This window comes from Hyla sarda, chromosome 10, assembly GCF_029499605.1.
Source record: "Hyla sarda isolate aHylSar1 chromosome 10, aHylSar1.hap1, whole genome shotgun sequence".
NCBI lineage: Eukaryota > Metazoa > Chordata > Amphibia > Anura > Hylidae > Hyla > Hyla sarda.
Genome location: NC_079198.1, coordinates 26,801,118 through 26,826,452, shown reverse-complemented (window position 1 = coordinate 26,826,452; position 25,335 = coordinate 26,801,118). Strand labels below are relative to the sequence as shown.

Here is a 25,335-nt window from a genome sequence, read left to right as displayed (position 1 = left end):
TTGAATTGTGGGGGTCCGAATGCTGGGACCCCGCCATCTACTGCACAGGACCACGGCTCTGCCACAACTCTCCCGTTCAGGAGGCGTGCCGGCCGAAAAAGGACGTCACGGCCAACACGCCTCCTCCATGTAGCCATGTAATTCTATGGGAGAGGCGGGGAGGCAGTGTTCGTGCCTCTCCACCTCTTTCATAGAAATGTATGGGGAGGGGGGATAACCGTCGACATCTCTAGGTGGACGCTACGCGCATTAGTGCTCTCACTGAGCACTAATGCGGGGGGCCCCGTTCAGGAGAATGCGGGGGGTCCCAGCGGTCAGTCCCCCGGGATCAAACACTGATCCCCTATCCTATAAATGTGTGAATGTACCTTGTGAGTCAATTCACACGTCCTTATTTTTTGCTGCAGATTTGCCGCAGCATATTTTGTTACCCATTGAAATAAATGGACAGCAAAATCTGTAGCAGCAAAAATGAGGACGTGTGAACTGACCCTAAAGGTATTTTCCCAAGATGACAACTTATCACCAATACACTCATTACACTCATGTAAAATTGTCTACAGGATGGGTAATGGGTAAGTGTGAGATTGGTGGTGGTCTGACCTCTTGGACCCCTACCAATCAGACACTTATTATCCGTGGATAGATGATTCATTATCAACTTGGGAAAACATGGTTTTAGAGCATGCCTCTAAAAAAAACTAAAAATTTTCTTTATTTGTCCTCTTCTGTGCAGTATAACTTCTATTAGGAAGCTCAACAGCTTTCCAAGACCTTGATTGGGGGATATCCTGATATTCCCTTTCTGTCACCAGTGTCACCTGTACTAACCTGTCGGTACCGACAGGTAGTGCAGGTGACATTGATGACAATGGTACTCACCTTGTCCCGGTCCGTGGCGGGGATCTCCTGTAATTTTCTCCGGTATCTTCGCTCCAGGCACCGGCTTGGAGCACAGGCGGAGCTTAATGACGTAACCGCTGCTGTTCCGAGGACTTGGGACCCTGCAGAGAGCAACATCGGTGACATCACTAAACTCTGCCTATGCCCCAAGCTGCTGCTGCTGCTTTCTGCAGGGTCCCAGGCAGCAGCAGCATTAAGCTCCGACCGTGCCCCAAGCCGGTGCCCGGAGTGAAGATACCGGAGACGATTACAGGAGATCCCCGCCACGGACTAGGACAAGGTGAGTACCGTTGTCATCAGTGTCACCTGCATTACCTGCCGGTACCAACAGGTTAGTGCAGGTGACACTGGTGACAGAGTTCCTTTAATGGTTTCCAAGTTGGTCTAGTTGGAAACTGCTTAATAGAACAGGGAATAAAAAATCAAGCACATCAATTTAATAAGGAATTATATTGTTTTAGGTCAATGTTCTTTAAAAGAGTGAAGTAGAGCAAACATATGAGTTTTGGCCTTTAATAAAGTCTTCTCACCTCCCACTCCAGTTTTCTGTCGGGATATATGCTCCTCGAGCCTGAATCTAAAACTGGTTTCTCCTCCCATTTGTTCATTGGTGCCATCATCGGCTAAAAGGAAAAGTGAATAATTGTTGTCCAAAGAATATGTCGGTCCATCCACAATGTCCATATAGTATTTGGCAGGAGAAGATCCCTGTGTAAAACAAAGTCAATTATGTGTCAATGACTGATCTCCAAGAAATACATCTGTTTGTTTCCAGAAATTAGGTGTGACATTGTTGCCTCAGCCATTTCTACACCTTCTAGTGAATCACACTTGACCTTGGTTCTCAACCAAGAAGATCCTACCTTAGGGTTCACCAGGCTTTGGCGGTTATTTACAATTCCCCAGGGTGCAATGCCCATTGCTACCACTTTGGTCCTAGAATTCGAGCTTGCAGTGGCATGGTCTCTGACAGCTTCACCAACATATTTTCCAATGCCCACTTGTATTCCACCAGTCATTATCCAGGCACCTGCCATTGTAACATGACAATATTATGTTTTTTTATTTTTTTCTTTGCCATTCACTTTAACAAGGTTGAATAATATAATAGGAAAACAAAGACAATGCAGTAAAAACAAGGCAAGAACATGTCAAGTGCAAACACATTTAGAACAGTACACTGAGCAAGGTCAAAAAGACCTTGCCTGGGGGCTGGGTAAGAGATAAGCAGATTCCACAATGCAAATTTTGGTGCTGATATTATTGTGTTTTTCCTCAACACTTTTTTTTTCTTTTTAAAGGGGCAATCCGCCCCTAGACATCTTATCCCCTATCCAAAGGATAGGGGATAGGATGTCTGATCACGGGGGTTCCGCTGCTGGGGACCCCTGCGATCTCCCTGCTGCACCCAGCATTCGTTTAGAGAATCAGGGGCAGCGCCAGAAGCTCGTGATTTCACGGTCACGCCCCGCTTGTGATGTCACGGTCACGCCCCGCTTGTGATGTCATGGCCATGCCCCCTCAATGCATGTCTATGTCACGCCCCCTCTCATAGACTTGCATTGAGGGGGCGTGGCCATAACATCACGAGCAGGCCATGGCCGTGACATCACGAGCCTCTGCCCTGCTTTGCCAGTTGTTCCATTGTGGTCATTAAAGTGTTCATTCGGACGATCCTGTGTCCCGCTGTTATTATCCCGGTCAGCGTCGAACAGTTCCTGAACCATTCTGAAGTTCTGGTCCAATCTTTTGTATACATTCACATCAGACTCCACATGGAGCGCCTCTGCTTTTCTTTTTGGGATGAACTAGAATGAAGATTGTGGGGACCAACTACATTGACCCCCCCGACCTACGATGGCCCCGACATACGATCATTTCAACATACGATGACCTCTCAGAGGCCATCGCATGTTGAAGGCAGCATCAACATACGAAGCTTTTGTATGTCGGGGTCATCGCATAAACGGCTATGCGGCAGCGCAGACTGCTTCAGCTGCCACCGGATAGCCGGTTACGATGCCCCGTGTGCTCCGGTGACGATCACTTACCTGTCCTCGGGTCTCTGGCGCGTCCTCTTTGGGATCCCCTGCATCGTCGGCGCTCTCCATCGTCGTCATCACGTCGCTGCGCACGCTGTCCCGTCATCCAATAGGAGCAGCGTGCGTAGCGACATGATGGCGGCGACAGAGAGCGAGGATGCTGGGGAAGCAGAGGGCTTGCCGGAGCGTCGGGGACACCCCGGGGATGCGGCGACAGCGATGGACGGCGACATCCAGGGCAGTGGTGACGAGCGGTGACATTCCGGAGCGGCGGGGACAGGTGAGTACAACCTCCAACACCAGTGGTCTACAACCTGCGGACCTCCAGATGTTGCAAAACTACAACTCCCAGTATGCCCGGACAGCCGTCGGAGGTCAACATCTGGAGGTCCGCAGGTTGTAGACCACTGTCCTATACTTTACATTGCACGGATCCCTCAACATATGATGGTTTCAACAAACGATGGTTTATTTGGAACGGATTACCATCGTATGTGGAGGCATCACTGTACATGTTAATGCATATGTATTTGGAATGGGATGTTCTAAAAGCTCCATTAGGTGAAATTTGTAAGTGCCCCAATACTTCTGCCCATATGGTGTATGTACACAGCTCTCAGGTAAACACTATATTTAACTGTGTGATCCCCATATAGCATTAGTTTTACAGTCAGTAATGGGTGGCACAGTCTTGCTTACACCCTAACATGCATATCAATATTATAAATTATAATCATTTAAAATTATACCATTTTAAATTCTGTAAACAAAAAGGTTTGTGAGAACAAGTGCAAAAGTATCCATATTATATTCTAACTAGTGTTGAACACGAATATTCGTAATGGAAATTTTTATCACGAATATCGGCACTTGGCGATTTCGAGAATATTTAGAATATAGTGCTATGTATTCGTAATGACGAATATTCGTTTCATAATTTGGATACAAAAATAGTTTAGTAAAAACTATTTTAATATATTATCCTATGATTTGACTACTCGTGAGTGGTAGAGATAGGGCAATAAAATATTCTCTTTCTTCTTAAAATAAATATATCTGTCAGTATTGTTCATCTACACTGCACACTTCTATCCATTCTGCTTCCACATTCTTAAAGAGGTACTCCGGTAAAAAACTATAATTTTTTTTTTTTTATCAACTGGTGCCAGAACATTAAACAGATTTGTAAATTACTTCTATTTAAAAATCTTAATCCTTCCAGTACTTATCAGCTGCTGTATGCTCCAGAGGAAGTTCTGTTCTTTTTACATTGATTTTCTGTCTGACCACAGTGCTCTCTGCTGACACCTCTGTCTGTCTCAGGAACTGTCCAGAGCAGGAGAGGTTTGCTATGGGGATTTGCTCCTACTCTGGATAGTTCCTGAGACAGACAGAGGTGTCAGCAGAGAGCACTGTGGTCAGACAGAAAAGAAATTCAAAAAGAAAAGAACTTCCTGTGTAGCATACAGCAGCTGATAAGTAGTGGAAGGATTACAATTTTTAAACAGAAGTCATTTACAAATGTGTTTAACGTTCTGGCACCAGTTGATTTAAAAAAAATTAAAAAATTTACGTTTTTCACCGGAGTACCCCTTTAATATAAATGGTTTCTGGAAGATACATTTTGAGAAGAGGATTGATTTTATTTTCCACTGTGCCCTCAACAAAGTCCAAGCCTTAGTACAGATGGCCGTAATATGACTGAATTTTAGCATCTGTAATAGAGGAGCAAAATCTGAGGTACTTGTGGTTCTACTGGAGCAAACTTCGACCACCTGGGGCAAGCTTGAGGACATACATAGCATAGAGGTAGCCTTTGCAGGTGCTATGGGTCGTCTGAATTGGCCCATTCCCTTACATTATCAGTCATAGAAGGGAAATAGGGGAAAAGGGGAAGAATAAATGCACTGATGCCTCTTGTCTCAGATGGTTCAGGAGGTTGAGGTGTTACCAGAAAGAGGGCCTGCTCCTTCCTCTAGGGATTCTCCTGGGCAGCCTCTAGGGTTGCCACCTGGCCGGTATATTGGCCACCCTGACGGTATTTTTATATTAAAAATTAGGCAATGTAATGGCCGGTATTTATCCAACTCCTGGAATGTTGCACCATATGCTATGCTAGTGTTTTACAACCAGAGCGCCTCCAGCTGTTGCAAACTACAACTCCCAGCATGCCCGGACAGCCAACGGCTGTCCGGGCATGCTGGGAATTGTAGTTTTGCAACAGCTGGAGGCACCCCTGGTTGGGAAACACTGACCTATACTATATACTACTATGCAATCCAACATGCTAGGAGTTGTAGTTTTCATTTGGGGCAGCTGATGAGCCACAGGCTGTATCAGGGCATGCTGGGAGTGGTATTCAGTAACTACTGCAACTCCCCAATGTAATTTAAAAAAAAGTGATTAAAAAGTCACATCAAAACAAAAATGGTACTTTTAAAAACTACAGATGGGTGTGCAAAAAATGAGCCATAATACAGCCCCATATAAGGAGAAATAAAAATGTTATAGGGTCAGAATAAGACATAATTTACCCTGCATATGTGTATTCTGTGTTGTTACGCATATATATATATATATATATATATATATATATATATATAACATTTATTAATTAAGCAAATGTATTAGCAACTAGTGATGAGCGGCATTGGCCATATTCGAATTCACAATATTTTGTGAATATATAAACGAATATTCGTCCTCGTTATATTCGCATATTCGCGATAAAAATTTGAAATGTGAATATTCGCGCCTAACACTATTAGCAACTAGAGATGAGCGAACTTACAGTAAATTCGATTTGTCACGAACTTCTCGGCTCGGCAGTTGATGACTTATCCTGCGTAAATTAGTTCAGCCTTCAGGTGCTCCGGTGGGCTGGAAAAGGTGGATACATTCCTAGGAAAGAGTCTCCTAGGACTGTATCCACTTTTTCCAGCCCACCGGAGCACCTGAAAACTGAACTAATTTATGCAGGAAAAGTCATCAACTGCCGAGCTGAGAAGTTCGTGACGAATCGAATTTACTGTAAGTTCGCTCATCTCTATTAGCAACCTTAATTAGCAAATTAATTAGCAACCCTAGCAGCATCACAAGGTGCATTGACAGACATAACATGTCATAACCTGTGTTGATTGACTGACCTGTGCTTTGCGCTGCCTTGACCAATCCCTTCCTCAGGATATCCTTCAGCCATGTTTTCATTTTAAAGTCTCCATCTCCTCCCACGACAGACACCACCAAGTTTGGTGGTGGGATCTTCCAGTTATGAGTAATAAGATTATATACAATACAGGGGTCGGTCTCATTAGATAGGCGAATAAACTGTAAAAAGTAATAAAACAAACAAAAATGTAAACATCCCATTATAGAACTATACATGTAGTGAGTGATGTCAACCAGGGATGTGCACAGACATTTTGAGAGGCAGAGACTGAACTTAAAAAAAAAAAGGCACTTCTCATTAACATTTATATAAATGTCCACATAATGATGCCAGACTGCCCAGCACTGCCTAGGGCACTTTTAGGAGGAACATCAAAAGGACAGGGGCTCGAGCCCCCTTTCTAGTCAACCTGCGCACGTCCCTGATGTCAACCATCACATACTAAACATCTTGGACATTATTTTTATATTTCCAAGTTTCCTTTGTTTTATCTTTTTATATTCATTCTGTGCAGTAAGAATATTAGTTCTTGGAAACACACAATGCAGCTTCCACATGCAGACAGAACTATGCCCACATACAGTCTTATCTAAGAGCCGAGGAACGTGCTCTCGAACCACCCAAAGTGCAAGAAAAAGTGGAAATGTGTTACACTAAAAAAAACGTGCACAAAGGATGCGGTTGTCTATCGCAAGCCCTTCTCCGATAGGAGAGTGGCCCCCAACAAACCTCACCCTTCGCTTCCGGACCAAAAGGTACCTACGAGGTTCCAGGTTCGATGTCCCTTTTCGCCGAAGCTACTAAGGGACCACAAATGCTCCCGCCATCCCCCTTGGCGTTAGCCAAGGTATCTACCAGCAGAGCCGATAACGGTCGGTACCCGCCCATGCAGGAGTACCCGGGGTGTTTGCAGGGAGGTGCAGAACCTGATGGCCACACACACCTCCCCTAGACCGCTAGGAGAATCACCCAGAAGGGCTACCGCATCCTAGAAATCCTGTAAACACACAACACGCAAAAAGTGACACAGTGAGACAAAAAGAAATGAATAAGTAAATGTGTGCAGATATACTGCCCGGACATTCGACCGGATCTATAAAAATGTCTCTGATCCTAGCAGCCAGAAGGCCGGGAATCGAGAGGTGAGTGCCACAAGGTGAAGAGTTCATGGTGCCGGTGCTTCCACTCAGTGAGCATATTCTTCCAGTGAGTTTTGGCTCCTTGGGGTCACCACTCCCCGAGGCACTAAAGTACCTCGGCTCTAGACCCTCTCAGCCTCATGGCAAGACCCGGAGTAAACAGGACACATCAGGGCAGCCGTCAAGCTGATTCCTCAGAACCAGCCCCGGAATGCCCTGGTACACCTGCCCTCTCCATGCAGCATCCATCCTACATCAGTGTCCCTGTTCTGACACTGATAAGAACAGATACTACACTTGATCTTAGCCAAAAGGCCGAGAAGCGATACAGTCACCATGCAGCCACAATATGGGAGGGCCTCCTTCTAGGTGATGCTCATTGTGAGACAATAGTTGGTTTGCTGCAAAACCAGACCGTGACTATTAAAGTGAAGGCTGAAATGGTGTTTGCTGAAATGTTTAAGTAATGTATACCCTAACACAAGGAGGCATTTTCATGGTGTCATTTTACAAAAGCCACAATTGTACAAAGAAACATCAGCCTAAGCTGCGGGCTGCTTTGAATGGCTGACGTGAGCCGTTCCAGTGAATGCTTAATATACAACATGTGACCAAACTAAAAATAGCTGACAATGTACACAGGCGAGTTAAACCACTGCCACACATGTGAAAAATATAACATTTCACAGATGACCAAAATAATTAAAGGGATACACCACTGGAAAACATTTTTGCTTAAATAACTGGACCCAGAAAGATTTGTACAGATTTGTAAATTACTTCTACTTGAAAATCTTAATCCTTCCAGTACTTATCAGCTGCTGTGTGCTACAGGGGAAGTTCTTTTCTTTTTGAAAGTCCTTTCTGTCTGACCACAGTGCTCTCTGCTGACACCCCTGTCCATGTCAGGAACTGTCCAGAGTAGGAGCAAATCCCCATACCAAACCTATCTTGCTGTGGACATTTTCTAAAATAAACAGATGTGTCAGCAGAGAGCACTGTGGTCAGACAGAGAGGAAATTCAAAAAGAAAAGAACGGTGCTGATAAGTACTGGAAGGAAATAGCAGTAATTTACAAATCTGTTTAACTTTCTGCCACCAGTTGATTAAAAAAAAAATGTTTTCCAGTGGAGTACCCCTTTAACCAAAACCAATTTAGTCAATCTGGAGCCACAAAGATGGCCAAGACAAAGTAGCTTCATGGTGCAACTCATCCCTTGGCACCCAGCACCTGGAGGACATGCTGTGCCAAGTCCGCTAGCATTGGTTCTTAGCGTTACTTTATAGGGGTCTTCTGCTGTAGACAAATGTCCTAATAGGGCATAAAGGTATTAGAGGGAAGAGTCTCCATGCTTGATGTGCCCTTTCTAAAAGAAAGTGCCAAGAGCATCTACAAAGAATGTTTTTTTGTTTTTTTTAATATAATCACCAATGCACAAAATAGGTGACAAATGTATGATCACTGGGGCTCCATTACTTGGACCTGCATGATCACTAGAACAGAAATCCAGAGTTCCCTTCCTTTCTCTTTTGAATGAATCAGTGTCCTGCTCAAAAAAAAAAAAAAACACTGCGTTGGCCTCATAGAAATGAATGGATTAGCAGTGTGCATACTGTGCCACCACTTCATTCAGTGCCTAGTTCCTGTGATAATGCAGCCAGGAGGAAAGGGGAGTTAGGGGCCCCTGTTATAGTGACCAGGGGGTTCCAGAATTCTTAAAAATAAGTAAAGATTAGGGTTATGCAGGCTAATATGATTGATAATCTATCTTTGTGATAGGCCAGCTGCACAGAACAGGGTTAAAGCAGTTGACTCCATTTACTGTGTAACGGCCGGCCCTGGTTCACATGAATGAGAGCTGCAGTAACGTTGCACCCCCGATACAGAGGCAAAAGGAGCTCTCCGATCAGTGATTGATGGCCTATCCTAAGCATAGGCCTTTAATAATATAAGCCCACAAAACCCCTTTAAGTCCACTTGATATAGGGTAACATAATTAACTGCCCATCACCATACATGGCTGTACAGCTATAAACAACCTATGAGAAACACCAACCCTTTGCTTATCAATTACAAGTAAATTACTAGTATGATAATAGGAACCTATTGCCCAGTGATGAATCACATAAAATCAATACCAATATCTCACCTTGCTATGCTTCTTTCCAGCTCCAACAAACTCAATATCCCCATAGGCATCTGTGGGCTCTTCGGTTGTGTGTTCTGCTGAGTTCCATGTGCTCACTATGGCGGCCCCAAAATTGTCTTCCATGGCCACAGACACATGATTTTGCTTTAATAGTCCGCACTGACAGTACTGACCCTGCCTGTATTAAGGAATACATAGACATGACATTCCAGAAACAATGGCATTTGTATAATTCTAGAGTACCATAGCCACAAAAGACTGTAGAGACTAAGAGATAAACTGAAACTGTAATTTGTAACTATATAATTGTGTGTGAACTTCAAAAGCTTCTTTTAACAGGTTATGCATAAGCAATACATGCACATTTAGGCAAAATTTAACCCCTAGCACACAAAAAACTCAGTGTATGCATGTAGTTCCACTGAAACAGAATATACATTTGCAGTCCAAAGAAACACAGATATATGTGCCTCATCACCCTAGGCACATTTTTTTAGTGTCCAGCAAACCTTATAAGACTACAGCTACCCAATCTAAGTTCAGTGCAGCAGGTGGTATGGCTGTGTTGGGCCACTGCAAACACCCCCTCTTAAGCTAAGCTTTCTTCGGCATCCCCCTATTTTATTTATGAGGGTGAATGTAGCTGATAAAACAAAAGGATTACTAGCATAAATAAATGCAGAGCACTGAAACTTGACTATTTTTTTTTCACACAAGAACAGGAAATTTCCCTTTACGAGCAGGATCTTACAATTTTTCCACACGCTCAGGATTGTAAGTTTGAAATTGAGTGAATTTAATCTGCCAACTAATAATAATAATAAAAAAAATTTGAGGTAGTAAAAGACACTTCTGTGGGATCTTTCCTTCTTTCCTGAACAGGATGTAAAAGAGTTCAGGACAACATTTTTGTTATGTTTAAATTTTGAATTTTGAAAAGAAGAAGTTGAAAGATTTTTTTTTCTTTAGAAGAGATTGCCTTTTCTCATGTGTCTAAAAATAGATAAAAAGAAGAAAACTTTGACACATCCCTGTGATAAATTTAAAGTTTTCTAAGTGACAGTGCCCATTTAAGGAGCTCTTGGCAAGATACCAGGTGCTGATGCTTTACCGTTACTGTAAACTCAAGCAGGTGCCAACAGGGCAAACAAAAGTATCAGGCTATTTGCCATATAGTACTTTAATGACTTATTAGAAAAAACTTTAATGGAGGTGAGGACCTCTTCTATCCCACTCTTGGACCATGATGAGCGGAGAAGATGCTGATGCAACTGTTGTAGTATAGGTTACAGGTTATACTATAGGTGTAATTGTAGACCTCTGTGGACTTGTTCTTTGGTCTGGTAGTGTTGCACGACTTTGATGAATATGCTGAAGAAGAAACTTTGTGTGGCAATGCTACTGTAGAAGTAGCTTTGGGTTTGCCTGTTGTGTCCTCTTTTGCACCCATAAGGATTGTTAAGTCCCACTAGTCATCATCCTAATGCTTAGAATCGTCTTTTTGGGGGGTTCTTAAGCCTAGTGACTGCACCTGCTCATTTTCCTCTTTTGCCATGCCAATATTTCCCCCGGGGATTCGTTTTTGATACATGGGGGGGGGGGCAGGTAGTCCCGCATTACAACACAACGATTAAATAGCAGATTTATCACAGTATGACAGTTCGAACCCCTTGTTGCAGTCAAATTTGAGAACGGTGGCTCACTTTCATTCAGGGTTACTCATTGGGTCTAGGTTTATACAGCTGTCTGATATACTCAAGCTCCTTGGCAATGGTCGCATGCTGGATGGAGTGAGTAATCCCCTACACACAAGATAGGAGGGCATTGTTGGTGGTCTGGGTAGCAATCAGACTGTTCTTCTCCAAACAACCACTCCAGCAGTGGTAGCAAATCTTTAGCACATCCGGTGACCAGTTTGCTCCAGCTTGTAAAGTGGTCAGCCCAGGTGAACAGGGGCTCCTTCTGTGGTATTTGCCATGCTGTTGCTCCAGCTTTTGGAAGGCCCCCTGTGGTGCTGTCTTAGCTGGAAATGCTTAAGGCTACATTAGCCTTAAAGTGGTACTTTATTTTTTTGTTTTTTAAATCAACTGGTGCCAGAAAGTTAAACTGATTTGCAAATTACTTCTATTTAAACATCTTAATCCTTCCAGTACTTATCAGCTGCTGTATACTACAGAGGATGTTCTATTCTTTTTGAATTTCTTTTCAGTCTGACCACAGTGCTTTCTGCTGACACCTCTGTCTATTTCAGGAACTGTCCAGAGCAGGAGGAAATTCCCATAGCCAACCTCTCCTGCTCTGGACAGTTCCTGGCATGGACAGAGATGTCAGCAGAGAGCACTGTGATCAGACAGAAAATAAATTCCAAAGGAAAAGAACTTCCTCTGGAGCATATAGCAGCTAAAAAGTACTGGAAGGATTAAGATTTTTAAATAGAAGTAATTTACAAATCTGTTTAACAGGCGCTGTGGATACTCTTGGAGATGTTATAGAAGACACTGTAGCTGTTGGTGGGATCCCTTCTGTCGGTGGAGTAGGTGACCATATGGTGTCACTGAATTCCAGCAACTACACCCCTCGATAGGAATTGTATTCAGGCGCAATAGGACACCAATGATATGGATATTTTTAAACACGGTTTATTGTACAGAACAACGAGTTTCAACGGCAGGACTGGGTTCTTCTTCAGGTTCGTCATACAAACCTGAAGAAGACGCCAGTCCTGTCCTCAAAAACAGGAATACTGACACTAAATGGGAGACTTTTAAAGATATCTTAAATTATCACTGTAATAAATATATACCTTATGGGAATAAAAGGGTCAGAAATAAAAGAAAACCAATATGGATGAATAGAAACATTAAAGGGGCAATACATGACAAAAATAAAGCATTTAAAATACTAAAACAGGACAGCAGTGAAGAAGCATTAAAAAGCTATAGAGAAAAATATAAAATATGTAAAAAACAAATAAATACAGAAAGACTCATTGCCAAAGAGAGTAAAACTAACCCCAAAATGTTCTTTAACTATATAAATAGCAAAAAGGTAAAAAAAAAAAGTGTGAAAAAGTGTGGGCCCCTTAAAAAATGATGAGGAAGAAATTATAAACGGGGATCAGGAAAAAGCAAATATATTCTTCTCCACTGTATTCATGAGGAAAATGAAATGCCAGGTGAAATACAGTGTGATAAGGTAAACTCCCCAGTACAGGTCACCTGTCTAACCCAGGAAGAAGTACAGTGCCGCATACAAAAAATCAAAACAGACAAATCACCAGGTCTGGATGGCATTCACCCTTGTGTTCTAAAGGAATTAAGTAATGTTATAGACAGACCCCTATTTTTAATATTCCGGGACTCTATAGCAACAGGGACTGTTCCCCTGGACTGGCGCATAGCAAATGTGGTACCAATATTTAAAAAGGGAACAAAAGGTGACCCCAGGAATTATAGACCGGTTAGTTTAACCTCCGTTGTATGTAAATTGTTTGAGGGTTTTCTAAGAGATGCTATTTTGGAGTAGCTTAATAAAAATAAATGTATGACTCCATATCAGCATGGCTTTATGACGGATCGGTCCTGTTATACTAACGTGATCAGCTTTTATGAGGAGGTGAGCTCCAGACTAGACCAGGAGGAATCGATGAATGTCGTATATCTGGATTTTTCCAAAGCATTTGATACGGTTCCACATAAAAGGTTGGTGCATAAAATGATAAGGATCGGGCTGGGGGACAATGTGTGTAAGTGGGTAAGTAACTGGCTCAGTGATAGGAAACAGAGGGTGGTTATTAATGGTACTTATTCTGATTGGGTGACTGTTACTAGTGGGGTTCCACAGGGGTCCGTCTTGGGTCCTGTTCTGTTTAATATATTTATTAATGACCTTGCAGAGGGGTTGAATAGTAAAATAACAATCTTTGCAGATGATACTAAACTCTGTAAAGCGGTAAACACAATAGAGGACAGTGCACTGTTACAAATGGATCTGGATAGATTAGAGCTTTGGGCTGGGATGTGGCAAATTAGGTTCAACACTGATAAATGTAAGGTAATGCACATGGGGAGGAAAAATCCGGGCTGGGGTTATGTATTAAATGGGAGAACACTTGGGACAACTGACATGGAAAAGGACTTAGGAGTCTTAGTTAACAGTAAATTTAGCTGTAGTGACCAGTGTCCGGCAGCTGCTGCCAAGGCTAATAAAATCATGGGGTGCATCAATAGGGGCATAGATGTCCACGACAAGGAAATAATTCTGCCGCTGTACAAATCACTAGTCAGACCACACATGGAATACTGTGTACAGTACTGGTCAGACCACACATAGAATACAGTGTACAGTACTGGGCACCAGTGTACAAGAAAGATATAGTGGAGCTGGAGAGGGTTCAAAGACGGGCAACCAGAGTAATACGGGGAATGGGAGGACTACAGTACCCAGAAAGATTATCAGAATTAGGGTTATTTAGTTTAGAAAAAAGAAGGCTTAGGGGAGACCTAATAACTATGTATAAATATATCAGGGGACAGTACAGAGATCTCTCCCATGATCTATTTATACCCAGGGCTGTATCTATAACAAGGGGGCGTCCTCTACGTCTAGAGGAAAGAAGGTTTCTACACCAGCACAGACAGGGGTTCTTTACTGTAAGAGCAGTCAGACTGTGGAATCCTCTCCCTGAGGAGGTGGTCATGGTGAACTCTGTAAAAGAATTTAAAAAGGGGTCTGGATGCATTTTTGGAGAATAATAACATCGCTGGTTATGTATACTAGATTTATAGCGACAGAACGTTGATCCAGGGATTTATTCTGATGCCATATTTGGAGTCGGGAAGGAATTTTTAAATCTAGTATGAGGGTTTTTTGCCTTCCTCTGGATCAACTCAGTAAGGACTCAGTAGGGATATAGGTTGAACTTGATGGACTCTGGTCTTTTTTCAACCTCATGAACTATGTTACTATGTTACAATTCCTATGGAGAGGTGAAGTTGCTGGAATTTTATGATACACCTATATGGTGGAGGGATCGGCTGTATTTGGTTACCTTTATGTCTATACCAGTGTTGTGCCTGTTTGCTACACAACTTAGCGTGTAAGTGCTTCGAGTATATTTCCAATTATTTACTAAAGGATTATTGCACTATGAAGCACTCCTTGCTTTGTATTTTGTAGTCATATGGTCTACAAAAACTTTTTGGGCAGCAACTGCAACTTACTGTGCTCCTGTTGCCAGCTTGCCTGAAACTGGGGAATTACTTGCTGCTTCCAGTTCCTAGTGGTGAAGGTTTTCACTGGGCCCCACAGGCACGGCCACAGGCAACATGCATACACCCATACATCCTCCATTCCCTTTGCAACAAAGGAGCATTGCTCTTTGTTTTACTTAGAAGTGGCAATGATAACTTAGTTCCCCGCCCAGGGTGCTAAGTTTCCACCTCAGATGAGGTCAGCAGGTTAACCCCTCCAGGTGCAACTGATTGTCTATGGTGCAGCAGACATTTTTTGGATTGTTTACACATGGCTGCTGTGCTATGCATTTTTGCAGATAAGAGATAAGTTCAGGTAGAATAATACAGCCCCATGTCTGATGGCACCACATGACAAAAGTGTGTTTAGTTTGTAATCCAATGGTGGCAAATTAAAGGATGCATGGTCCCTTGATTTAAAGCAATGAAGATAGTTAAAGGGGTATTCCAGGAATTTCTTTTATTTGACTAAAGTTAGTGTAGTTCATAATATAGTGTCTGTACCTGTGTGTGACGGTTTTCTCACAATTCTTACGTGATTTTCACCCCAATATTAATTTTTAACAACATACAAAATTACTGTTGTCTCAGATTTTTACCAGGTTGCAATGCGACCGAGACCTGACTCACTAGTCAGCTAATGACAGGGAGCCTGTCTGCTTCAATGGGTGGAGGGATCGCTTGGTGGGAGAGAGATCAATCTGCAACTAATACAACAGCTGTAGGCACCCTGATGGAAAACCACAGGTCTTTTGAATGGATGCCGCTCATTATGTTTCAATGTGTGGGGTGGCTGATGTGTGGGAGGGAGGGAAATGGAATTATGGGATTTGCAGGCAAAAAAGAAAAACTCAAACAGGAAATACCAGTTCACAAAAAGCTAGCCACAAAGTTATGGTAATCTCACAACGTAGCCATTTAGCCCCAAGACAAGAGCAGATCCTTCCTAAGCATGACCATTACTGTCTGCCAGGTACGTACTAAAATCACCTTATGGTGGATAACGCCTTTAATATAAACTATTTCTTTAGCCACAATTGAGGCATCCTAGTACAAAGTTGTTAGAAAAGGTGCACAGTCATATCACATTTCTGATGCCAGAAAAGTCTTCATGTAGTCCCACGAAAACACAGAAAATAGAAATGTGCAAATTTCAAATCTGCACCGCAGGTCTGTTACTGTGTATAAATTGTGTGGATTTTTTTTCCACAATATTTGGATGAGAGTACACATATTGTGGAAAAAGTATCCACACAATTGTACTATGAACACTTCATAAAATCTGCAGCATATACAACACACATGGCCATACCTGGATGGTGTGAAAAGCTATCAGTATTACAAACTGGTAGGTTGGGGCCCAGTTATGTAAAAGCTTCAAGCTATGCTTCCACAGTGGGCTCCATAATTACCCTGCTCTTCGGTTACTAAATGTACTGTAAACTATGTAGACCCCCCACTGAGCCCTCTTGCTGCCTAAAATCTGCCCAGTTTTGTCAGGATCTGGTGCCTGCCTAGAGGTAATAAATCCTGATTTACTTAATCTGTTTGCAATGATTTATAAGCCATTACTACAGGAAATATAAAGAGAAGAGCAAACGCTTAGTAACCCACCGGTCTGGTCTGGTGTCCTCTATATATGTGGTACATGTTTTCTTTTTAAATAATTTGGGGATCCAGCTCTGTAAATAAAAAAAAATAATAATTGAAATTAGATTTTTTAAATTCAGTCATTGATATATTACGTATAATTCAGTATGAGAGGAATTCCACTGTATTCAAAGATAAGATGTGACTTCTTCAGGCTGTCGGGACACATTCACCCATTCTCTGTGTATTTGACAGTAATAACACGTTCAATATTGATATAACCTTTTTTTTTTATTTGTCATAATAATCACATTGAGAAAATGTTGGCAGATTAACAAAATAATAAAATCGGTAAAGTGCAAGCTAGGCAGAAGCGGTGAACTTATCTTGAACCAAAGGTAACAGCCACATACGTCCACCATGATGAGTCACGAGTATGATGGAGAGGTGTGACAGGTCATAGTATTCACTGGCCTCACCCTTTGGATAAACAGTTTTTTAACGATCGATTACAAAAGTGCTGGTAAAACAATGGAACTCGGGCCACGTCCTACAGGCCCTGTTTGGTCAGCCCTCTCTATATAAGTTATATTTCTTTACACAGCATAGAACAACAGAAAGGGCTGTGGCTCTCTAAGTATAGAGAATCGGTTCTGGGGAAAAATACTCTTTCCCACCCATTTGATGCTTATCTCAGTAACGGCAGAGGCCAGCATATCTAAGAGTTCCTGTGAATATTCTGTTGAAATCATTCTGCTGTAAATATAAGGGTACACTCATGTCTGTAAAATTTTGCCTAAAAAAATAGTACGTGTGTTGGTGTTACAAGTATAGGCTACGACTACGTCACATGCTAATGTTATCATATGGATTGTTGTACAGGGGAGGATTGCAGAACCAATCATGCATGCTACACGTACTGTTTTCTGATGTCTATCAGATCAAAAGGCATGGATAAACTAGTCGTACTGGATTATCACCAATTTATCTGATAATATAGCTGAGGATGTGTTCCCATCACGATTTGGCCATCTAAAGCACAGATATGTCAGAATAATCTCAAAGTGGTGTGCCAGGGTATCAACGCTTGGGCAGGCATGGCAGGGGACTAGGGAGGGGGAGGCATATAGTGCTAGTTCCCCTTATACTAAGCGCCTCTGTCAGCAGATTTATTCAACTGAGGAGCTCTGTGTATCGATTGGCCAGCTATATGTTTGAGGAGTTATACTCTTCTTCTTGGAAATACAGTTACCAAGGTCAGAGACTATCATCTAAGCAGGTGTCGTATAGTTGCTTTCAGTCCAGTGTGGCGTTACAGCTCTTGATACCGAAGGGGCACCAAACAGAATCTTTGCTAAACCTATCTACACCTCTGAGGCACAGGCCCTTTTATTTCAATGGCCAGAAAGTAGTCAGCTGGTGAATATGAGTGATTAATTTTTAAAGGGGCACACCACTGGAAAACTTCTATTAAAAAATCTTAATCCTTCCAGTACTTATCAGCTGCTGTTATGATCCACAGGAAGTTCTTTTCTTTTTGAATTTTCTTTCTGCCTGACCACAGTGCTCTCTGCTGACACCTCTGTCCATTTTAGGTACTGTCCAGAGCAGGATATGTTTTCTATGGGGATTTGCTCCTGCTCTGGACAGTTCCTAAACTGAACAGAGGTGTCAGCAGAGAGCACTGTGGTCAGACAGAAAGGAAATTCAAAAAGAAAAGAACTTCCTCTGGAGCATACAGCAGCTGATAAGTACTGGAAGGATTAATATTTTTAAATAGAAGTAATTTACAAATCTGTCTAACTTTTTGGCACCAGTTGATTTAAAAAAAATATATATATATAAAAAAAAATGTTTTCCACCGGAGTACCCCTTTATAATAATAATAATTTATTTATATAGCGCCTACAGATTCCGTAGCGCCTTTAATAAAGAACATGCCATGGATATACTCTATGTATAACAATAAGTTGTGAACAGAAAAGAAACATAATACATGTTCTATAACTGTGTGTTGTGGCTACAAAGTAGTGAGTTACAGGAAAGATTACGATGGGAATGCCCATGATGAAATAGGCTTTTCTACCCATGTAAGTGGCAATTTCACTGTCTGCTGGCAGCTAATAGTGAAGGCGGAGAATAAGACATCCAGGATTCTATCACATTGTTCTGAGAAAAAGCTTGTAGGACGGGTTTGTCAGCTTTGTGCTCTGCTTAGTCACTGATCTGTGGAGTACATGGCTAATCCTCTGAGGGAATTGAGCGATTCCTATTCTGACGTGACTAACCGCATCCTTAGAAAGCAACATGTTGTTCACCCTGGAGACGAAACACTGGCAACCGAAGAACATACAAGGATATGTTGAGACTAGAGATGAGTGAACTTACAGTAAATTCGATTCGTCCAGCCCACAGGAGCACCGGAAAGCTGAACTAATTTATGCAGGATAAGTCATCAACTGCCGAGCCGAGAAGTTCGTGACGAATCGAATTTACTGTAAGTTCGCTCATCTCTAGTAGAGACGTACACAGTAACAACACGACTTATGCGGTTAAAAGGCGATCATAATGTGTAATATTGATGAGACCCTCAGAAATTAGCTTTAAAGGGGTACTCCGGTGAAAAACTTTTTTTTTTAAATCAACTGGTGCCAGAAAGTTAAACAGATTTGTAAATTACTTCTATAAAAAAAATCTTAATTCTTCCTGTACTTATTAGCTGCTGAATACTTCAGTGGAAATTCATTTCTGTTTGAAACAAAGAGCTCTCTGCTGACATCACGAGCACAGTGCTCTCTGCTGACATCTCTGTCCATTTTAGGAACTGTCCAGGGTAAAAGGAAATCCCCATAGCAAACATATGCTGTTCTGCCCAGTTCATAAAATAGACAGAGGTGTCAGCAGAGAGCACTGTGCTCATGATATCAGCAGAGAGCACTGTGTTCCAAAAAGAAAAGAATTTCCATAGTAGTATTCAGCAGCTAATAAGTACAGGAAGGATTAAGATTTTTTAATAGAAGTAATTTACAAATCTGTTTAACTTTCTGGCACCAGTTGATTAAAAAAAAAAAAAAAAAAGTTTTTCACCGCAGTACCCCTTTAAGCTGTTAGGGAACCCACGGAAAATGTTCAATCCTCCTGCAATCCCACCACAGAGGAAGTAAAACATTATAGAAGATCTAAATCTGACAAGAGAGCAAGGGCACGTAAAAGTAAAGTTTACATTGGGCTGTAGCTAAAAGCCTCACACCCATGGGTGCTGGTTGAACACAGACAATGAAATTGCGACATGATAAAGTTTTCTTTCTGCAGCCCCTGATCGCATGTTTGCAGGGGGGGGGGGGTAATATTTATGCGTACTTCTACCGTATTTTTCGAGTTGTAGTTTTGCAACATCTGGAGGTCCGCATGTTGAAGACCACTGGCATAGAAGGTAATACTCACGTGTCCCTGCCACTGCGGACCCGTCACCGCTGCCCTGGATGTCGCCCTCCATCACTGTCGCCGCGTCCCCGGGGTGTCCCCGTCGCTCCGGAACGTCTCTGCTGCCCGGTATCCTCGCACTCCGTCGCCGCCATCACGTCGCTACGCACGCAGGAGAGCGCCGGCCATGCAGGGTATTACGTCATGGAGCAGACACCGAGGAGGCAGGTAAGGTCCCTCCCGGTGTCCTGTAAGCTGTTCGGGACGCCGTGATTTCACTGCGGCGGTCCCAAACAGCCGGGTTAGTGTCACTTTCGCTTCAGACGCGGGGGTCAGCTTTGATCGCTGCATCTGAAGGGTTAATACAGGGCATCACCGCGATCGGTGATGTCCTGTATTAGCCGCGGGTCCCGGCCATTGATTGCCACAGGGAGATTGCCGCAGGGACCTCTGCGATAGGACAGGTTTTAATGTGTATTCTCCGTATAACACGCACCAACCTTTCCCCCCCCAGTTTTGGGGAAGAAAAAGTGCGTCTTATACGGGGAAAAATACGGTAAGTGGCAATACACGTTGAATTATTGTTGGCAGAGCCTATCAATTTTTTCAGGCCCAACTGACCAGCTAATGTTTATGGGGGCTTTGCCAATACTCCCCAAGGGCAGATGTCAGGGAAGAGAAGAGTTGGGCAAGATGGATTTCAACACACTCAATCCTTTTATTTTTGGGAAGATAAGCCACCACCAGATGAGTCAGGCAGTGGCCCCTCCGCTTTCCCTTTTCAGAACACATTCATATACAGTATTGCCTACTGAAAATAATGGGTGAAAATCAAACTTGGATACATTCCTCCAGTACTGCAGGGTTGTACTATGTACTGCAATAATACAGCCGGCAGGCTCCGCACCATATGGGCTTAAGATGGTACTGAGACCTCACGCTGTACTTGTGCAGTTCATAGAACAGCTCAACAGTACTGACCTCTCCTGGTTCGCTGGTTTTGCAGGATGTCAGTGTGGTGCACCCCTATATATGTCACTCCTCCTCCTTCACACACAACCCATCCTTTGGCCCTTTCACGCCCAAGCGTGCAGCCCCGACATGGTTGGTGTCACCTGCCACCTCTGCATGATGCTGCCGCAGCTCTGACCTGTGCAGGTGGAGTGTGGGCAAGAAGACAGCGTTGAGGGAGAGGGGTCATAAGTGCAGGTGATGTAGGATTCCAGTGGAACATTAAACATGTTCAATTGTCCACCGGAATCCTATTACCTGCTGGAAGTTCTGTGGAAAATTCCTTGCAGAATCTCTGTAGTGTGAACAGGGCCTTAAAGGGGTACTTCGCCTCTAGACATCTTATCCCCTATAAAAAGGATAGGATAGAGTATAAGATGTCTGATTTCTCGGCTGCAGCACCCCAGACATCCGGTGCATCCGTGACGGATGACTGGTGATGCAGGGCGGAGGCTCGTGATGCCACAGGCACAACCGCTCGGGATGTCACTCCCCTCCTATAGACTTGCATTGAGGGGGCATGGCCGTGATGACATGAGCCTCTGCGCTGCATCCAACGCTCTTAACGAATGCCAGGTGCAGCAGGGAGATCGTGGGGGTCCCAGCAATCAAACATCTTGTCCCCTATCCTTTGGATATCTGCAGATGTCTAGGGCCGGAGTACCCCTTTAAGGTAACACCATGTGGGACGAAAATGCTGCAAATTTTCCATTTGGATTTACAGGTGGGAAATCTGCAAAGATGAAAATTCTATGAGGTAAAATCCACAGATGCAGATTGTGATGCAGTTCCAGCAAAAACTGTTTCAGAATACGTACAGAATTTTTGTATAATCATTCAGTCATGATGTGTTTCATGATCTTTTCTATTAAAGGGGTACTCCACTGCCCAGCGCCATGTTCCGAAAGCTGTTTTTGCACTGTGGGGGTCGGCTACTAGTGATGAGCAGCAGGGGCCATATTCAAATTTGCGACATTTCACGAATATATTGACGATTATTCGTCCTATTTCGCAAAATTCGCATATTCGCTATGTTCATTCACTTTTTTTCCATGTGAAAGTTCGCATGAAAAAAAACAAAAAAAGAAAATTTGCAGGGAAAAATTTGCATAAAATTTGCATGGAAAAAAATATTCGTCATTACGAATATATAGCACTATATTCTAAATATTTGCGAAATCGCAAAGTACCGATATTCGCGATAAAAATTTGCATCATGAATATTCGTGCTCAACACTATCGGCCACGTCCCTTGTGATGTCAAGGCCACACCCCCTCAATGTAAGTCTATGGGAGGGGGTGGGATGGCTCTCATGCCCCCTCCCATAGACTTGCATTGAGGAGGCATAGCCGTGATGTCACGAGGAGGCGTGGCTGATCACCGCAGCACGAAAACAGAATTCGGAAGCTGGCCAGTGGAGTACCCTTTTAAAGCCGTTTAGCTCAACTAGTATAGGACTTTTGCCTTCCTTACCGGGAAACTTCTGTAAATTTAAATATTTACCTTTTCCCCTTCCTTCATTTGACCCTTTTCCTCCCCTTCCCTAGTTAAACTTGAAGGACGTGTCTTGTTTTCAGCTGTACTTACTATGTGGCAAAATATGAAATCCCACTAGGTAATGGACCCTGGTGAATAGATTGCATTGGTGCGGAGTTTGAAGGTACTCTTGTGCTCACAATCTGTATCGGAATAATAGGAGGGAGGAATCCACATTGTAGGGAGGGGGAGGAATTCTCGAAAGTTGAAGGCTAAGTTTCAGCATGTTTTGTCTTACTCTGGGATCACAGTCAGGTTTTAGCTAAAAGTAAGGGGTTTTAAAACCACATATCCTTCAATCCAAACCCACAAGGGAAATAGGCGCTTATACTGTTGTAGTTGTTAGTGAGAAACAAGAAAGAGTCTAATAATTACAACCATATTGTCCCAAACTTTATAATGTATATACCTTTTAAACTACAGTATATTATTTAATTTATTATCTCAAAGACAAAAAAGCGCAGCCAGCACCACCGTGCTGCACATCCACACATCCAAAATCAGCTAAGGATACCGGACCCCGGTGTGTCAATCTGGCAATGGCAGCGTGGCGCTACATGTCAAAGAATCCACAACATATAGTATAACTTCACAAAAAGAGAAAGAAGGAGACGGAGCACTCACCGTTCCAGTTGCAGGTAGACCAGAAGCAGGAATCCGCAGACCATATCGGTCCAAGCAGGGAGGCGGCAGATGGATCCGGGGGAGCTCAGACGTTGGGCCACGGACCGTATCACGCCCCTAGGCGCTTCGTCAGGCCGCTGAGCGGCCTGACGAAGCGCCTAGGGGCGTGATACGGTTTGTGGCCTGACGTCTGAGCTCCCCCCGGATCCATCTGCCGACTCCCTGCTCGGACCAATGTGATACGGTCCGTGGCCCGACGTTTGAGCTCCCCCCCGGATCCATCTGCCGCCTCCCTGCTTGGACCGATATGGTCTGCGGATTCCTGCTTCTGGTCTACCTGCAACTGGAAAGGTGAGTGCTCCGTCTCCTTCTTCCTCTTTGTGTGAAGTTATATTATTTCATTTATTTACATCAATCTAGATCACTTTGTAAATAAATTCTATTGCTTTTCTTGAACTGATCCTAAGTCAAATCTTGGAATATAACCCAGCACTACATTTCTAGTTCTGCTGGCTTCAGAGCTGAAATCCCCTGGTATTTCTTTCAGCCCAGTGTCTGCACAGAGCTTGATCTAGTGACTTCTTCTTTACACCTAACACCCTACAATAATCTAATGCTAACTCTCTCACTACATTATGGAATCACAGTTAAGCTGGGGAGGTGTGTCTGACAATAGACTAGGAAGCCCTGGAGGGGATAGAATAGGACTGTAGGGGCACATGACAGGGGGATTATACCAGGAAGGAGTTAATGGTTGGGTTTAATGTAAGGGAAGGTGAGGTAGGCTGAACTGTTGTGGGTTGTGGCTGGATGGGCAGTAAGGGGTTAACGGACGGGGTTAACAGCAGGGCAAGGGGAGGAGTTGGGAGGGGGTTAAAAGGCCGGGGTCAGGGGGAGGGCGTCAGTCAACGCCTGGCCAGAAGAAAGCGCCCGCCCCTTTTTTCGGTTCAGTTTGTCGAAGCGGCGGGGTCAGGAGAGGGATCTGGAGGCACCATTAGGCGGCATGATGACCGTATTGGATGGAGTGTGGAGGTGGACTGGGAGCGGTTCCCAGCCCGATGGTGAAGTCCAGGTGGACATGGGCACAGGAAGTTTTGGGGGCTTCACAAATGGTGCTCCTGGGCAGGTGACCTACGGCCCCACCCATTTTTGGTTCAGTAACGGTGCCTTCAGGTTCTTCTCCTGCGCTAGGAATAATTTATAAGTTGTTGTGGGTTCTGTTTATATGTATGATGTTCATACAACTGTTATGTTTTACAATGTTTTAATTGGTTAATTAGTAAAGTGGGCTGCTGAGGCCTTTTTGTACCAACACTTTGTCTTGTCTTCCTGAAATGGGCACTGTCACCAACTTTATTTTTTGATGTGTTGTAGTACTTATGTACTACAACATATCTCTAATATACTTTTATTATTATTTTTTTTTATTAAAATGGTTTAATTTAATTTGAAAACCGGCCACTAGGGGTCTCCCTCCTAGTGGCCGGCTGCAGCCTGGCGTGACGTCACGACTGAAAAAGGACTGATTTTGGCCTGGCAATCAGTCCTTTTTCAGTTAGGCTGCATTCGCTCCCTGCCTGTCAATCAGGACTCTGCAGTAAGTGTAATGAGGGAACGGGGTATGCGGGAGGGGGGTTTGTGATGGAGGGAACGGGGTATGCGGGGGGGGGGTTGTGATGGAGGGAACGGGGTATGGCGCGGGGGGGGGGGGGAGACGGAGGGGATGGGCTAGCGCCGCAGCGCCGCATGTGACAAACTAATAGTTTGTCTACACAGGGTGCCTCCAGCTGTTTCAATACTACAACTCCCAGCATGCCCTGAGAAGCCAATAGATGTCAGGGCAAGCTGGGAGTTGTAGTGGTGAAACAGCTGGAGGCACCCTGTGTAGATGAACTTAGGGCGGAAGTCCCCCCCAGCAGGCATCAGTGACGTGGTGCCTGCTGGGTAAGTCTGCCTGGTAGTGAGCACACTGCCAGGCAGACAAAAGGCATTTTTAATATAGTAAAAATAAAAATTAAAAGCAGGGAGGGGGTTAGGGATAGATTGGCAATAGGCAGGGACAGAAAAGAAAAAAAAATAGGATGGTGGGAGCTACCCTTTAAAGAAAGACGGTTTTTGGGGGAAATAAGGGATGGTGGAGGTGGTTGGTTAAAAAGGTACCTGCAGCTATAATATCCCCTAGTCATGTTGTCTGATTCTCATGAACAGGAACAGCCTTTAACTTATGATTCGTTCAACATAAGCAATACAATGTATTTACCAAGTTATTTTTGGGCATATATGTATATGTCTTTGATATTATTAAATAGCCTTTGTAATAAGAAAACACAAGTGGCCATGTTTGTTTATCCAGAAAAAGGGGAGAAAACCTGTTGTTAGGTAGAAGCCAATTTTGCTCATTTTAGCAGGAAAAAAAATGAGTTGACTACAAATCTGGCATCAGAATAAATCCCTGGATCAATAATCATTCTCCTAAATCTAGTAAGTATAAACTG

At 43.4% G+C, this 25,335-nt stretch overlaps 1 protein-coding gene and 1 pseudogene across 5 annotated transcripts in view; both read right to left on the bottom strand.

Moving 5' to 3' along the window:
* The window catches only part of TRPM4 (transient receptor potential cation channel subfamily M member 4), a 215,750-nt gene that overhangs the window by 47,830 nt on the left and 142,585 nt on the right, over positions 1 to 25,335 (bottom strand). For 4 of the 5 annotated variants that reach the window (XM_056541826.1, XM_056541825.1, XM_056541827.1 and 1 more), the window contains 5 exons: positions 16,270 to 16,337; positions 9,404 to 9,581; positions 6,092 to 6,272; positions 1,767 to 1,933; positions 1,434 to 1,611 (listed from right to left, as the gene is read on the bottom strand). In XM_056541826.1, the coding sequence (XP_056397801.1) occupies positions 1,434 to 1,611; positions 1,767 to 1,933; positions 6,092 to 6,272; positions 9,404 to 9,581; positions 16,270 to 16,337 (772 nt within the window). Of the gene's footprint in view, positions 1 to 1,433; positions 1,612 to 1,766; positions 1,934 to 6,091; positions 6,273 to 9,403; positions 9,582 to 16,269; positions 16,338 to 22,183; positions 22,264 to 25,335 lie in introns of those variants that run through there. The other variant, XM_056541829.1, reaches the window with a different exon arrangement.
* On the bottom strand, positions 7,474 to 7,580 carry LOC130294704 (U2 spliceosomal RNA; annotated as a pseudogene).